The sequence below is a fragment of the Pleurodeles waltl genome, chromosome 6 (assembly GCF_031143425.1).
Source record: "Pleurodeles waltl isolate 20211129_DDA chromosome 6, aPleWal1.hap1.20221129, whole genome shotgun sequence".
Lineage (NCBI taxonomy): Eukaryota > Metazoa > Chordata > Amphibia > Caudata > Salamandridae > Pleurodeles > Pleurodeles waltl.
The window spans coordinates 1,514,442,865-1,514,456,574 of record NC_090445.1 but is presented as its reverse complement, the minus strand read 5'-3'; the positions used below and the strand labels follow the sequence as shown (position 1 = coordinate 1,514,456,574).

Sequence of the window (13,710 nt, the reverse complement as noted above, 5' to 3'; positions counted from 1 at the left end):
CATAAGTTCCACAATCTTAAAATGAAGTACCTGTGCACACTGTAAAGAAGGATCTGACTCAGATTGGTACAAACAGGAACAATTACTTTATTCTCAAGCTGCATGATAAGAGTACTAAACTGTAGTATATTTCAAAAGCACTAGCAGGAAGCACAGTCATCATCATAGCTCAGCCCAGCTCTTGATCTCTTGATTGGCAAAGTCTATGCATCAGCAGTAGTACAGAACTCTACGGACACTCATACACCATTGATCACTCTGCAGAAATCGAACATCCACGGTGAGAGAAACAACAAAGTACTATACTCATTATGGGAGCAACTCATTACCACCTGTTGCTTCCACTCTTCCTCTTGGTGTGGGGCTGGAGAGAACATGTGGTGATGTCTCCTCCCAGTCTTCCCTTTGTTGCAGTAACTGCAAGACACATATCACCGCCAGTTATTCCCAATCTTTCCTTTGGTGCTGAACTGGATAAAACGTGATCACTTGGTCTCTCTGGTCACCTCCTTAGTGTAAGATTCCAGGAGACAAATCACTGGCAGCTGTTTCCACTCTTCTGCTTGGTAAAAGACTGGATGAAATGTGACCCCTGGCTCCTCCTTATCTTCTACCCCGGTGCAGGATTGCAAAAGATGTACCACCACCAGCACTGCCTGATCTTTTCTTTGGTGTAGAACTGGATGAAACATATCACCGACGGCTGCTTCCGCTCTTCCTCTTGGTGTAGGTCTGGATGGCAGACTGAAAATGCTGTGTCGTGTTGAGTTCTGGTCTCCAGAAGATGACATAGCACTTTGGGAAGAAGTACCCACTCATAATGCCAAAAAGACTGGCCAGGGCCAGAGTGGCATTGATGGCTGTGATATATTCGGGCAACTTGATGATTTGTACAGTGAAGAAGGAGACACAGACAGCAAAGTACACCAGCATGGCAAAGGTGATGCAGTTGGCCTCACTGTAGTTCTTGGGCAGCTCCTTGCCCATGTAGGAAAAGACAAAGCAGAGCAGGCTCAGAAGGCCATTGTAGCTGAACTGCAAGATGTTGCCCACTGAACTGAACTCACTGCAGTCCAGCAGCAGCCTATCAGTGTTGATGCTTTTCCAGACCACCTCAGGGGGGCTGTAGATAGCCCACCCACATGAGATTAACACCTGAACACTGGTGAGTACCCACACACATACGTATTGGCCATCCTTCTTGACCCAGTAATCATAAGCCTTGGGCAGAGTCGCAGCCATCTTGAAAATGCAGACAATCTGGAAAGACTTCACTGCAATGTACGAGAAGCACACTGTTAAGGCGGTATTGTAAATTGGGTGCCGGAGGATGCATTTAAGAAAGCTGGGCTTGCCAATAAAGGCAAGGATGCTTAAGTATGCCGTAGCTAGTGCAGCCAACATGAGTATGCCCATGCGCCCACCAGCTGCCTTTACCACTGGGCTCTGGAAGTGGACCACAAAGGCAACCATCATCACAGAAGTCAACAGGAAGCCCAGAACCACCGCAGCTTCCAGGGGAATGGCCAGTGGCGAGGTCCAGTCCAGGAACTCTCGTGTCTTATTGTAGCAAATAGTACTTTGTTCCACAGACCACTGGTCAATGTTGCAGTTTATGCAAGAGCCTGCAAAGTTAAAAAAAGTGGGGGATTAAAAAATGGTAAGTATACCTACACATCTTGGTATACTTTGCATTTTAAGACAGCTAACACAGAGTACCATGCATGCACACACGTATGAATTTGTAATGTTGAACAGGGATAATCCATGCCATGTAGCACCACAAACTGAATTGGTTATTTGTATACTGACCACAAGGTATGTTGTCCACCACAAACTGCATTGTCTCTTGAGCTGTTAACCATAGGGCAGTTATTGCCCTACACAATGGTGTTCATTTGATTAACAAGCCCTCCCAGAGTTTAAGCCTGCAAGCTCCAAGTTACACACAGATCATAGCAGTAGATGCTCAATCCGCTGAGCTATGTAAACTGAACAAACGTGTTGCCAGGTACAGATGTTGTGAGACTTAAAGCATGATTATTTCAACTCTTTTGATAGCTCACTGGGTTTACTCCATGCTGCTGAGATGAAAATCACCAGTAGGCATTCAGATGATTCAGATTGCCACTGAAGTGGGATGACAGTAATTCCAAGTATTATCAATATGTTTATGCTACAGTTCTGTGGACGTAAGTACTATATAACTACTGCTGTTTTTGTTATTTTACAATGAATACACGCTGGAGACTCAGTCTCTGGGTGTAATGTGGGTGTTATCCAATAGGTCCGGCTGTAAAGAGGTAAAAGATCAATGGTCAAGCGAAGACAATTCTCTGCCCTGCTAAATGTGTGCCTGAATCTGCGTTCACCAGTTATTGGACTGATACTCACATTGATTACCAACCACAGTCTGGCAGCAGCAAGTGCATGTCCTACAGCACTGGAGCTTGCTGTTTGTATCTGCCTAAAAGTGTTGAACAATTTCAATTCACCCTATCATCAGAAAAATCACATAGACCACTGTCCCTGCTGTGGAAAGACAACTTGAAACTCATCAACTGCTACACTCACTTTGATCTGGTTTCCTAGTACTCGTCTAAAGAGAACTTACTATAACTTCCTGAAAGGGAGCACCCACATCTTTTTAAGTACTGTGATTTTCAATACTATGCTTAAAGCATGATAACCTCTGCAAATATAATTGGATTTTTGTTGTTTGGGTCTAGGATTAATCAGATTAGTAGTCCCTATTTTTCTAAACTAGTGTGGAGTCTTTTGTGGTGTTTTTACTGTTTTGCTATAATTCAAGTGTTGCATAAATACTTTACATATTGCCTCTTAGGTTAAGCCTGACTGCTCTGTGCCAATCTACCATAGGGTGAGCACAGGTTACTTTAGGAAGTGTAACTGATTTACCCTGACTAGGATTATGGTCCCTGCTTGGACGGTGTGCAAACCCCTGCCAACTAGAGACCTCCTTTCTAACAACTACTCTCTGTTTAGGAAATGTTATTCTGTTTCCAGTTCCAGGTCAGTTGAATCGTATGTCTCTACAAAAATTGATACATGCTTTTGACAGTCCATCAACTTTGATTCCTCACAGATCCTGGTGCAGGGAGTAACACAATATTACTTTGTCAGGTCTCTAACCGGGTGATTGGTCCTCAGGCCTGGCCTGCATTTATACATCTTTAAATTAAACGTATGTCAATCTAAAATGAGTCTCGACATTTGTATGCCTTGGAGATTAAGCACATGCTGCATTATGGTGATATCTTGCTGTGTTTTTGGGTAGGTATACGATACATACTCCCAGAGTATTGTTTTGCTTTGTTTTTGTGTTTTGCTGTGCTGAGCAATATTAAAGTGTATGCATAAACACACGTCTGCCACTGGAATAACCTCATACAGCACACCATCCAATGAGCAGGCACCAAATGCTAATATACTTAAGTGACAATAGGAACAAGTGGTGCCAGCTACTTAGTGGTGACAGGATGTAATAAGCAAATGTCCTAAGTGTGTGATCCACATTGTTGCCAGCGTACAAACTTGACTAGTAGTACAATAAACATACATCTAGTACAGAAGCTGACACAATATAATCACAAACCATTTGGAGTTAGGTAGGTTCCTGCAGAGCAGCTCAGGCAGGTGAAGCAACAACTGTGGCCTCCCAGCTGCATTTTTTCCTGACCAGGAAGGCAGTCAGGGGAGCACTGTGAGAGAGGAACCTAAGCAGGAAAGATAAACATGTATTATTAGACAATCAAAACTGTTTCATGGAATGGAAAAATCGAGTAAGGTATAGAATCAATGAGGGACATGACTGAACACAAGAGTTATTCACATTTGTTTAAGTTCGGAGAGTGTGGAGAGTGAGTGAGTGAGTGAGTAAGTACTACTAAGCTACATTGTTAGTAGAAATAACCTCAAATGAATGGAAATTGAGAATGCAGAAGTGTATATTAGAGTCAATCTGGGACAAGAGTTCTAATTGGTATGAACTAAAGAAAAACAATCCCTTCCAATTCAATTAGGAAAACTAGCTGATGTGAAAGAAATACCCACATGAGCTCGACCTTTGTAAGGCATTATGATGTAAATTTAAGAGTTGTGGAATTTAATTTCCAGGTAGCAAAATCATAGAGACCTATGAGAATAAACAAATAGGGCGGGTGGCATCCAAAGATAAAAAGGAATCCCCTCCCAAATAAAAAAGTCGATAGAAATTCCAGCCTCCCTTCAAAATGGACAGATACATTCCACATGTATAGGACCCTGATATGAGGTAAACCTTCTGAGGTTCCTTGGAGATATGAAGACTAATGTATATCTCTGCAATGAAAATAATTTCTTACTTCGAAAACTAACACGTATGATAGAGATCAAATTTTAATAATACATTAGTGGCATAGAAGTTAGCATATGGTGACTAATTAACATTCATTTAAAAGCCTAACAGAGAAGATAGCACAAGTTGTAAAATGTGCATATTTAAATTATGGTGAACCATGTGGCCGTCATTCATAGTAAACACTACATTTTAACATGAAAGATGTTTTTAATTCATATCAAATGAAGCACTAAAATGAATTAAAGTTAAGAGTGTTTTTATCAAGGTGAATATTAGAATGAAAGTATTAAATTAATAGGAATTAATCATACTATATTGATTAAGTGAATTTATTAATGCAAGTTACATGAGTGCTGGAAAATAAATCCATGTTTAAAATTGTTCTAACAAAGTAAGTAGCGTTTGCAACTAACTAATTTGCTTTGCATATTTGAATATAATTGTAAGGTGCACAAAAGCTTTATTAATGTATTAATTGTGTTAATGTGTATTTAGGCCTTTTTTAGCTTGACTGAGCCTGAAAGGTTAATTTTGCAGCAGTAGTGGAAAATCACTGTTCCCTCTGGCCTGAATTCTTTTTTCTAGGTTGCTGATGTAATGTTGAATGTCATATTGCATTGAAGGCAAAGAACACGTTTAAGAATGAATTATGTAGCAATATTTGTTGTAGGCGTCAAACAAGGCAGGAAACTCATGATTCCTATTTGTAAAAGGTTTAATCTTGTGAGAGAAAACTTTCAAGTAACAAATAATTAAAGAATGTAATATTTTGGCAGAATAGTATGAGATCATTGAATTGACAACGCACTTTTGCTGAGAAAATCCAGAACAGTTGCAAACATGGTGGTGCCATCAACAACCATTGGACACTGAATCTGATACCTGAAATGAGCCCACCTGGAGGACCAATCAAGAGGATTGTGGTTATTTTAATTAGTGAGGAACTTTGGAAATCTTGTCAGTCCATGATGGAATTAGTTCGTGTTAGTTCACTCCTGCTTCAAAGCTGTTCAGAGCCCGTCCTGTAAGTTGTTTATCTCATTTTTCTGCGCCTCGCCTCTGGCGCTTCTGCCCCCGTTGTGCCCCTCTGATTGCTGTTTCCCCGATCGTGTCCTGTGCCATTACTGTATTTCATACTGTGTGTTTTCTTATTGTGACTGCCTTTAATTTAGCTCGATTTTTTGTGCCTTTTGCCCCTTGTGCGCTCCCCCTGCTCTCCGATCCCTGCCGCTGCCTCCCTGCGGCCCCGCCCCCCTCGCGCCCCCATTCGCCGCTCCCTCCCGCCTCCCGCCTCCCAGCTGCTCCTCCCTCCCCCCTCCCTTCTTAATGGCTGGCGCTGCGCGTCGCGAGTGAGCGACCTCTGACCTGTTTCAGGTCCTGAGCTCGCCCCCCACGACCGCAGCACCAACCTGCTGCCTCCTGCCTCTGTCCCCCGACCACGCTGCTGTTTGCGTGTTCGAGGCCCTCCTCCACCCGCAGGCATCCTCCTGCGCCTCATCCCTGGGGTCTAGTGGGCTCTGACTAGCTTCACTTGACCCGTGTGCCGCTTTCCGCCGTCCTGTAAGTTGTTTTTCTCATTTTTCTGCGCCTCGCCTCTGGCGCTTCTGCCCCCGTTGTGCCCCTCTGATTGCTGTTTCCCCGATCGTGTACTGTGCCATTACTGTATTTCATACTGTGTGTTTTCTTATTGTGACTGCCTTTAATTTCGCTCGATTTTTTGTGCCTTTTGCCCCTTGTGCGCTCCCCCTGCACTCCGATCCCTGCCGCTGCCTCCCTGCGGCCCCGCCCCCCTCGCGCCCCCATTCGCCGCTCCCTCCCACCTCCCGCCTCCCAGCTGCTCCTCCCTCTCCCCTCCCTTCTTAATGGCTGGCGCTGCGCGTCCGCGCAGCGGGCGCGCCAGAGGCGCGCCAAGGGCAAGCCCGTCTGCGCCCGTCCGCGCCTGGACCGCGCCCAGCGCCACCCCCCCCTTGTCCTCGCGCCCCCCGCATCCCCTGCGTCCGCTACTCAACCAACGAACTCCGCGCACTCAACCCCGGCCCCTCCGCAGAGTGCTTCCTTGCAACCCCGAAGCACACAAAAGGACCTTTCTCCTGCCGCACCTGCAACTTCTCCTGCGACAGAACGGCGAAGCCAACAACAAGAACTTCCAACACCAACCACCTGCACTGCATCCTCATCAACACACGCTCCGCACGAAAACACGCCATCGAACTCTGGGACTTACTCGACACCACCGCCCCTGACGTGGCCTTCCTGACCGAAACCTGGTGGAACGACTCCTCGGCCCCGGACATCGCAATCGCCATACCGGAGGGATACAAAATCACCAGAAGAGATCGAACCAACGGAATCGGCGGCAGAATAGCCATCGCCCACAAATCCACCCTCAAAATCCACACCCACATGGACGACACCCTCAAGACAGCCGAACACCTCCACTTCCAGATCCACACGGACCCCAACACGACCCTCAGAGGAACCCTCATATACCGCCCTCCAGGACCAAGAGCCCCCTTCAGCGACACCGTCGCTGACCTCGCGAGCACCCACGCCCTCGCTTCCCCAGACTACATCCTCCTGGGAGATCTAAACTACCATCTGGAAAATAACAACGACGTCAACACCGCATCACTGACCTCCAACCTCCTCAACCTCGGACTCCGTCAACTGGTCAACACTCCCACCCACATCGCCGGACACACTCTTGACCCCCTCTTCACCTCAAGCAACCACATCTCTTTCAGCCACACCTCCGAACTCCACTGGACCGACCATCACTGCGTCCACTTTTCCTATACGAAAATCACCGAACACCACCGCATCCCTCTACCTCCTCACCGCCGTTGGGGAAAAATCACCCAAGACCAACTAACCAGCACCCTCGTCAAAAACCCACCACCCGACTCAACCGACCCGAGCACTGCCGCCATCAACCTCCATCAATGGATCCTCGACTGCGCCAACACCTTAGCCCCACTCAAGAAACCCACCGCCAACCAAGGAAAGAAAAAAACAGCCTGGTTCACAGACGAACTGACCGCCACCAAAAGCCTCTGCCAGAAGCTCAAGAAGAAGTGGATCTTAGAGCGCACACCCGACAACCTCGCCTCCCTCAAAGACGCCAACCGTGAACACCACCAACGGATCCGAGTCGCCAAGCGCGCCCACTTCACTGAACGCATCAACAACAACGCCCACGACTGCAAAGAACTCTTCGGCATCGTGAAGGAACTCTCAAACCCCAACGCCAACTCCAACGACATCCCGCCCTCCCAGAAACTCTGCGACGACCTCTCCACCTTCTTCCACCAGAAAATCACAACCATCCACGACAGCTTCAACGCCACTCCGCCGCCAGACCCCACCCCTGACATCTCCACAGACGCCTGCCGCCTCACCGCCTGGACCCACGTGGACGACACCGAAACAATAACAACCATGAACACCATCCACTCAGGCTCTCCCATGGACCCATGCCCACATCACGTGTTCAACAAAGCCAACGCCATCATCGCCCCCAAACTCCGCAAGATCATCAACCTCTCCTTCGACTCCGCCACCTTCCCAGACAGCTGGAAACACGCAGAAATCCAACCCCTCCTCAAGAAACCCAAGGCTGACCCCAATGACCTCAAAAACTTCCGACCGATCTCTCTCCTCCCTTTTCCAGCAAAAGTCACAGAGAAGATCGTCAACACACAGCTCGCCCACTTCCTCGAAGACAACTCCATCCTAGACCCCTCTCAATCCGGTTTCAGACGAAACCACAGCACCGAGACTGCACTCCTCGCCGCCACAGATGACATCAGAACTCAAATGGACAACGGCGAAACCTCGGCCCTCATCCTCCTCGACCTATCAGCCGCTTTTGACACAGTCTGCCACCGCACCCTACTGACCCGCCTCCATGAAGCCGGCATCCAAGATAAAGCCCTCAACTGGATCTCATCCTTCCTCTCCGACAGAACCCAGAGAGTCCGACTCTCCCCTTTCCGCTCCAAAGCCACCAACCTCATCTGCGGCGTCCCCCAAGGCTCCTCCCTCAGCCCTACGTTGTTCAACGTCTACATGGCCCCCCTCGCTAAACTGGCCCGCCAACATCACCTCAGCATCATCTCCTACGCCGACGACACCCAGCTCGTCCTCTCCCTGACCAAAGACCCACTCACCGCCAAAACCAACCTCCACGAGGGACTAAAAGCCATCGCCGAGTGGATGAACGACAGCCACCTGAAGCTCAACTCCGACAAGACGGAAGTCCTCATCCTCGGGCGCACCCCTTCGGCCTGGAACGACTCCTGGTGGCCCACCGACTTCGGACCCCCACCCACCCCAACCAGCCACGCAAGAAACCTCGGCTTCATCCTGGACTCCGCCCTCACCATGTCCAAACAGGTCAGCGCCGTCTCCTCTTCCTGCTTCAACACCCTTCGAATGCTACGCAGAATTTTCAAGTGGATCCCAACAGGAACCAGAAAGACGGTGACCCAAGCCCTCGTCAGTAGCAGACTTGACTACGGCAACGCACTCTACACAGGCATCCCAACAAAAGACATCAAACGACTCCAGCGTATCCAAAATGCATCCGCCCGCCTGATCCTCGACATACCCCGCCAATGTCACATCTCCCCTCACCTGAAGGACCTCCACTGGCTCCCCGTGGACAAGAGGATCACCTTTAAACTCCTCACCCACGCTCACAAGGCTCTACACAACACCGGACCTACGTACCTCAACTCCAGACTCAACTTTTACGCCCCCACTCGTCAACTCCGCTCTGCCAATCTCGCCCTTGCCATCGTCCCCAGGATCCAGCGCAAGACCTCCGGCGGCAGATCCTTCTCCTTCCTCACCGCCAAGACCTGGAACTCTCTCCCCACCTCGCTACGCCAGACCCAGGACCTCCTCACCTTCAGGAGACTCCTCAAGACCTGGCTCTTCGACCGCTAACAGCTCACCCCCCCCCCCCCCAGCGCCTCGAAACCCTGACGGGTACATAGTGCGCTTTACAAATGATATGATTGATTGATTGATTGAATCTGTCTTCTCCTGCTTGAAGTCCATTGCTGTCACCAACTGTCCCTTTGGAAGCTTCTGATGAGTTTCCTCTTAGTCTTACTTGTCCTATTTGTTTATGCTGTTCAGTACAAATATGGCCAAAAGATTCTGAACTGCTGATTTCTCCTATGTCCAGCCTGTGTTCTGCACTGTCCTAATGCTGTTGTCAACTGAAGTTGAGGAAAAGTGACAGCTCTTGCCGAAGAAACATTGCTGCCTGCTGTCCCGAGAGGAGAGGTATAACCAAATGCGGTTCCTTGTTGTTTTTTCTTCCAGCTTAGGTACTTACACCGCATAATTTTAATAGTGAGCTGCCTTAGTTGGATGATTTTTCTACATTCTTTTTTTTGCTTTCTTTTGCCCGCATGTGTTCGCCCACTCCCACACATGCAAGTTCTAATTTCTGTTAGAGATAAGGATGTCCCAGCTCTGAAATTGATTGTTAAAATCGCATTTTGATGATTTACTGATCTCACCATTATCTGCTCTGAAATGTGATAATAATGTGCATATTGTGTTGTTGCTAATCTATATTTGTCTTTTAGAGTGATTAACAGTGTTAATGTTTAGTAGGTTAAATCTTGTCAGACGTTTTGGTCAGTCAGTGGTTTTCATGTACGTTTATAACTTAGTTTTGCGCACCATATATGTCACTTTGATTTTGGGATTGTACTAAAGCTTTGAAATTTATTCAGTTTGGTGTTTGATTTAGAGTCAAGTTTTTTCTGGTGTTTAGAAATGTTTATTGTTTTATCTAATTGGTTTGTGATTGAATGACTCTGACTACTATACTCTTCGCCAACTTCAAAGATTTAGTCGACCTCTACTGGTGAGAATAGTGATGGTGTCTCACCAGCGTGTTAGTGGTTTCTGAACCCGAGGTTGAAAGAAGACCTCTGTGAGCGCACCAACACGTCAATCAAAAATATGTTTAACTGGTCAGACAAAAATGTATTCAGTTTTCTTTTAAATAAAACTACTAGCTGCCACCATTTATATTTCAATATTTATGGTTGAAATTATTTGAGATATGGAAAACAATGCAGCAAGCTGGTAGCTTTGTCAACTATTAATTCACAAGGACATAATCAGATGATGGGGAATAGCATACTATGAGGCTAAATCATCTCTTGACAGGTTACAGCCCACCATATTTAAAGATTTCGTCAGCTTGTCAAATCCTGTGCCTTCAGATGAGCTATTACACGGTGTGCTATGCTGTGCTAGGGCTAGTGTTCAAGGAGCTCACACAACAAAATTGTTTGTTTTTAAGAACACAAACTCCAAAAGCAGGGCATTGTTTTTGAAATAATAAAAATAAATGTCCTTGACAAGCTGGACGTTTTCTCCTAGCTTGTGGGGGTAATTTATATGGTTTCCTGTTTGGGTTTTGGCAGGCTTTTTACTGTCAATCCCAAAGAGATAAAAATGTACATCGAAACATCTGTTTTAAATAGGGTGGATGGCCTGAGGTACTTTGAAGGATGGTCCGACGTCAGTCAGGCTAACACTAAAAGCTTTCCAATGGTAAAGCATCAGAAAACTCCATTGGTAGAAACATGATGGTTTGCCTTACTCAGCGGGTGAATGAGGAGGTTGGTGATCAGGGTACACTTTCACATTTGTGGTGGATTACTTGGTCTGCCAAACTCTAGATAAGGCCCTGAGTTTCCTTTTCCTATGTCTGTACATATTTGTAACAAGGCAGACGATATGAGTTTTTGACTGTTAGCCTTTTCATGTACTGTTATGTTCATACCTTCCATGGTGATCTTAGTGTGCTATCGTCCTGCTAGAGCTCTGCTGCCCTAGCAGGGGTTGCATTTGAAGGGAAGGGCTTGCTAGTATAATCAGAGCATACAGTAGTCTAGCTTGTTTAGCATCCCTAAAACTATAGCATAGGTGCAGCCCAAATAGTTAAATAAAATAATGTTGAGGGCCTTCAAAAGAGACAGAGGGATGAGCGATACAAAAATTAGATTAGTGCCCTCATTACGAGTCAGGCCGAATGGAATTCCTGTGTAAATTCATGCTCCGCCTGAAGACGAATTGCCTGGTGCTTTCACATCTAGTTTTCCAGAGTGCAGGAACACGACACCCTTACCCAATTTTACTGGACGGAAAAACCACTTTAGGCTTCAGCTTTCACAACAGCCAAGCCTAATCTCCTTTTCTGGCAAGGGGGTGGCATGGATGCTATCTTCCGCCAGCACACTTCTATTCCTCCCCTCCTCTATATTCCCAAGACCTCTACCTCCACCTCCACCCCACCCAGAAGCCAGTGTTTGCATTTTCCATCTGTCAATTGCAGGTGGTAAATGGAAGCATTACACTCCAAAGAACTGAGAACTCCATTTGATTTTACATCCACTAAAACTGGGTTTGCACAGTCATCCCATGAGTATACCCCTTAATTGTATAGTGAAAGCAAGGTGTTACTGCATAGTACCGTGAAACTTGTAATGAGGGCCTAAAATGGAAAGCAAGTGAGACACAATTTAAAGCGTGGAAGATCAAAGAGACACTGTTGAAACAAGTAAAGGCAATGGTGGAGAATGAGTTAGACACCACTGTAGTAAAGGTTGTTTGTTTCAATGGACAGAGAAACACATCACCTCTAATACATGAACAGGTGTCTCCAAAGCAGGAGCATTTTATGTTTTGCATGCATATGGGATATTTTAATTCTATCCTTTCCCCTCCCTTCATTGGTATCCTTTGGAGAACATGCTTTACAGTCCATAATTCTGAGCTTTCGGGAACGTGAGCTCCTTATTTTATTTCTGAATAATTCTTATCACAGTTATCTTTCTACATTCAACTTCTCCACAGTGGTAAAAATCCACAGACAGGTTCAGTGCCTCCTCACTGACTGTTTTTTTTTTCCAAATTAAACTATTTCAAAACTATCCCAAACTGTTTGGTTTTCAATTATCCTTAAATGTTTAAAAGTTGGCATTTCATGTGTTATGCTATATTTTTAGCAAGTGTTTGCCTCTATGCCTTTCCAAGCAGACTGAATGTGAGCAGGTTTCTGGCCTAACCATGGCCTCCCAACAAAGATGTCACCATTACCTGGCACACTGTTTTACTGCTGAAGAGGAGACTCTAGCACTGGCAAATAAACACAGCTCATCTAATGCACTTCAGTCCAACTTGCAGCTCCACGTACTTTTCCAATACTCGTGCCTGCACACAGTTCTACCCATGCATTTCAGTTCTGTGCTATACACAAGCTACTATTACATTTTGTAAGTTTAGGACTGTTTGCTATTCACGAAGGTATTTTACAAGTAGTATCTTTATGACTGTAGAGTCTCTTCACATAAAAACATAGGATTGTTGCATTGCTGAATCAAGTCCTGTGAGCTCACCTCAATCCTACATGCAGAACTTCTTACTTTTCGAGCTTTGTCAGCTGTATACTGCTTTGGCAAAGCATCTCAACAGTGGGGGATTGTGTTTTTCCCCACAATTGGGGGTGGGTGAAATGTTTGAGTGAGTTTCGGAACAGGTGACATTTAGTTTCTTTTTCCCAAATATGGAGCAGACAAAGGGCAGGAAAAGAGCAGGGAAAAGGACAGCACAGAATCAAACCAGCTGCTTTTAGAGGCATTTTGAGGGATCAGGTAATGTAATTACTCAAGATAATTACACTAACGTAATTACATTTTCAGGACTCCTGACAGTGGTCCTGATAGCAACTTCCCCAGTAGGGAAGTCTATGTGCAGGTCAGGGTCCTCATAGCACTCTAGTATGCAGGCACCATCCACCACTACCGTGGAACTCACATTTATGAAGTGTCATGGGCCAGGCAGTGCAATTAACTGAATACAATTAACATTTATGACCTGATCTAGAGTGTGGAGTATGGTGCTCACACCACACTTAAATATGCCTGCTGGTCCAGTGGTCATCGCTAGTCATTTACAAGAACCCCTATCATGACGGTTTCTGTCAATGTGTTAAAAGTTTGACTGATTGCTCTATCAAACATTACAGGTGCCCATAAAACTTTTAACAATTTTATGCTTTTTTAAAAACATAATCCCATTGCTAGATTTTGTTTTTAAAAAATCTAAAAAATGACACCCACATCATAGGAGTTTAAACTCATGTTCACATCATTGTTAACCAAATCCTGCACAATTACCAATCTGGCTGCAGATCACTCTGCAGCATGGAGACACTACCGTACACACCGTAGATGATGCCCTCTTGACCACAGATGGAGATGATCTCTGCCTTCTGATATTTATGGACTTAACAACTACCTTTGACAGTCAACCAT

General features: G+C 45.8%; 1 protein-coding gene across 1 annotated transcript in view; it reads right to left on the bottom strand.

Moving 5' to 3' along the window:
* Nucleotides 1-225: 225 nt before the first annotated feature.
* The window catches only part of LOC138302157 (taste receptor type 1 member 2-like), a 54,475-nt gene continuing 40,990 nt past the window's right edge, over nucleotides 226-13,710 (bottom strand). The window contains exons 4-5 of the mRNA XM_069242514.1: nucleotides 3,617-3,737; nucleotides 226-1,625 (exon numbers count right to left, since the gene is read on the bottom strand). Coding sequence (XP_069098615.1) covers nucleotides 694-1,625; nucleotides 3,617-3,737 — 1,053 coding nt within the window. The 3' untranslated portion in view covers nucleotides 226-693. The remainder of the gene's footprint in view (nucleotides 1,626-3,616; nucleotides 3,738-13,710) is intronic.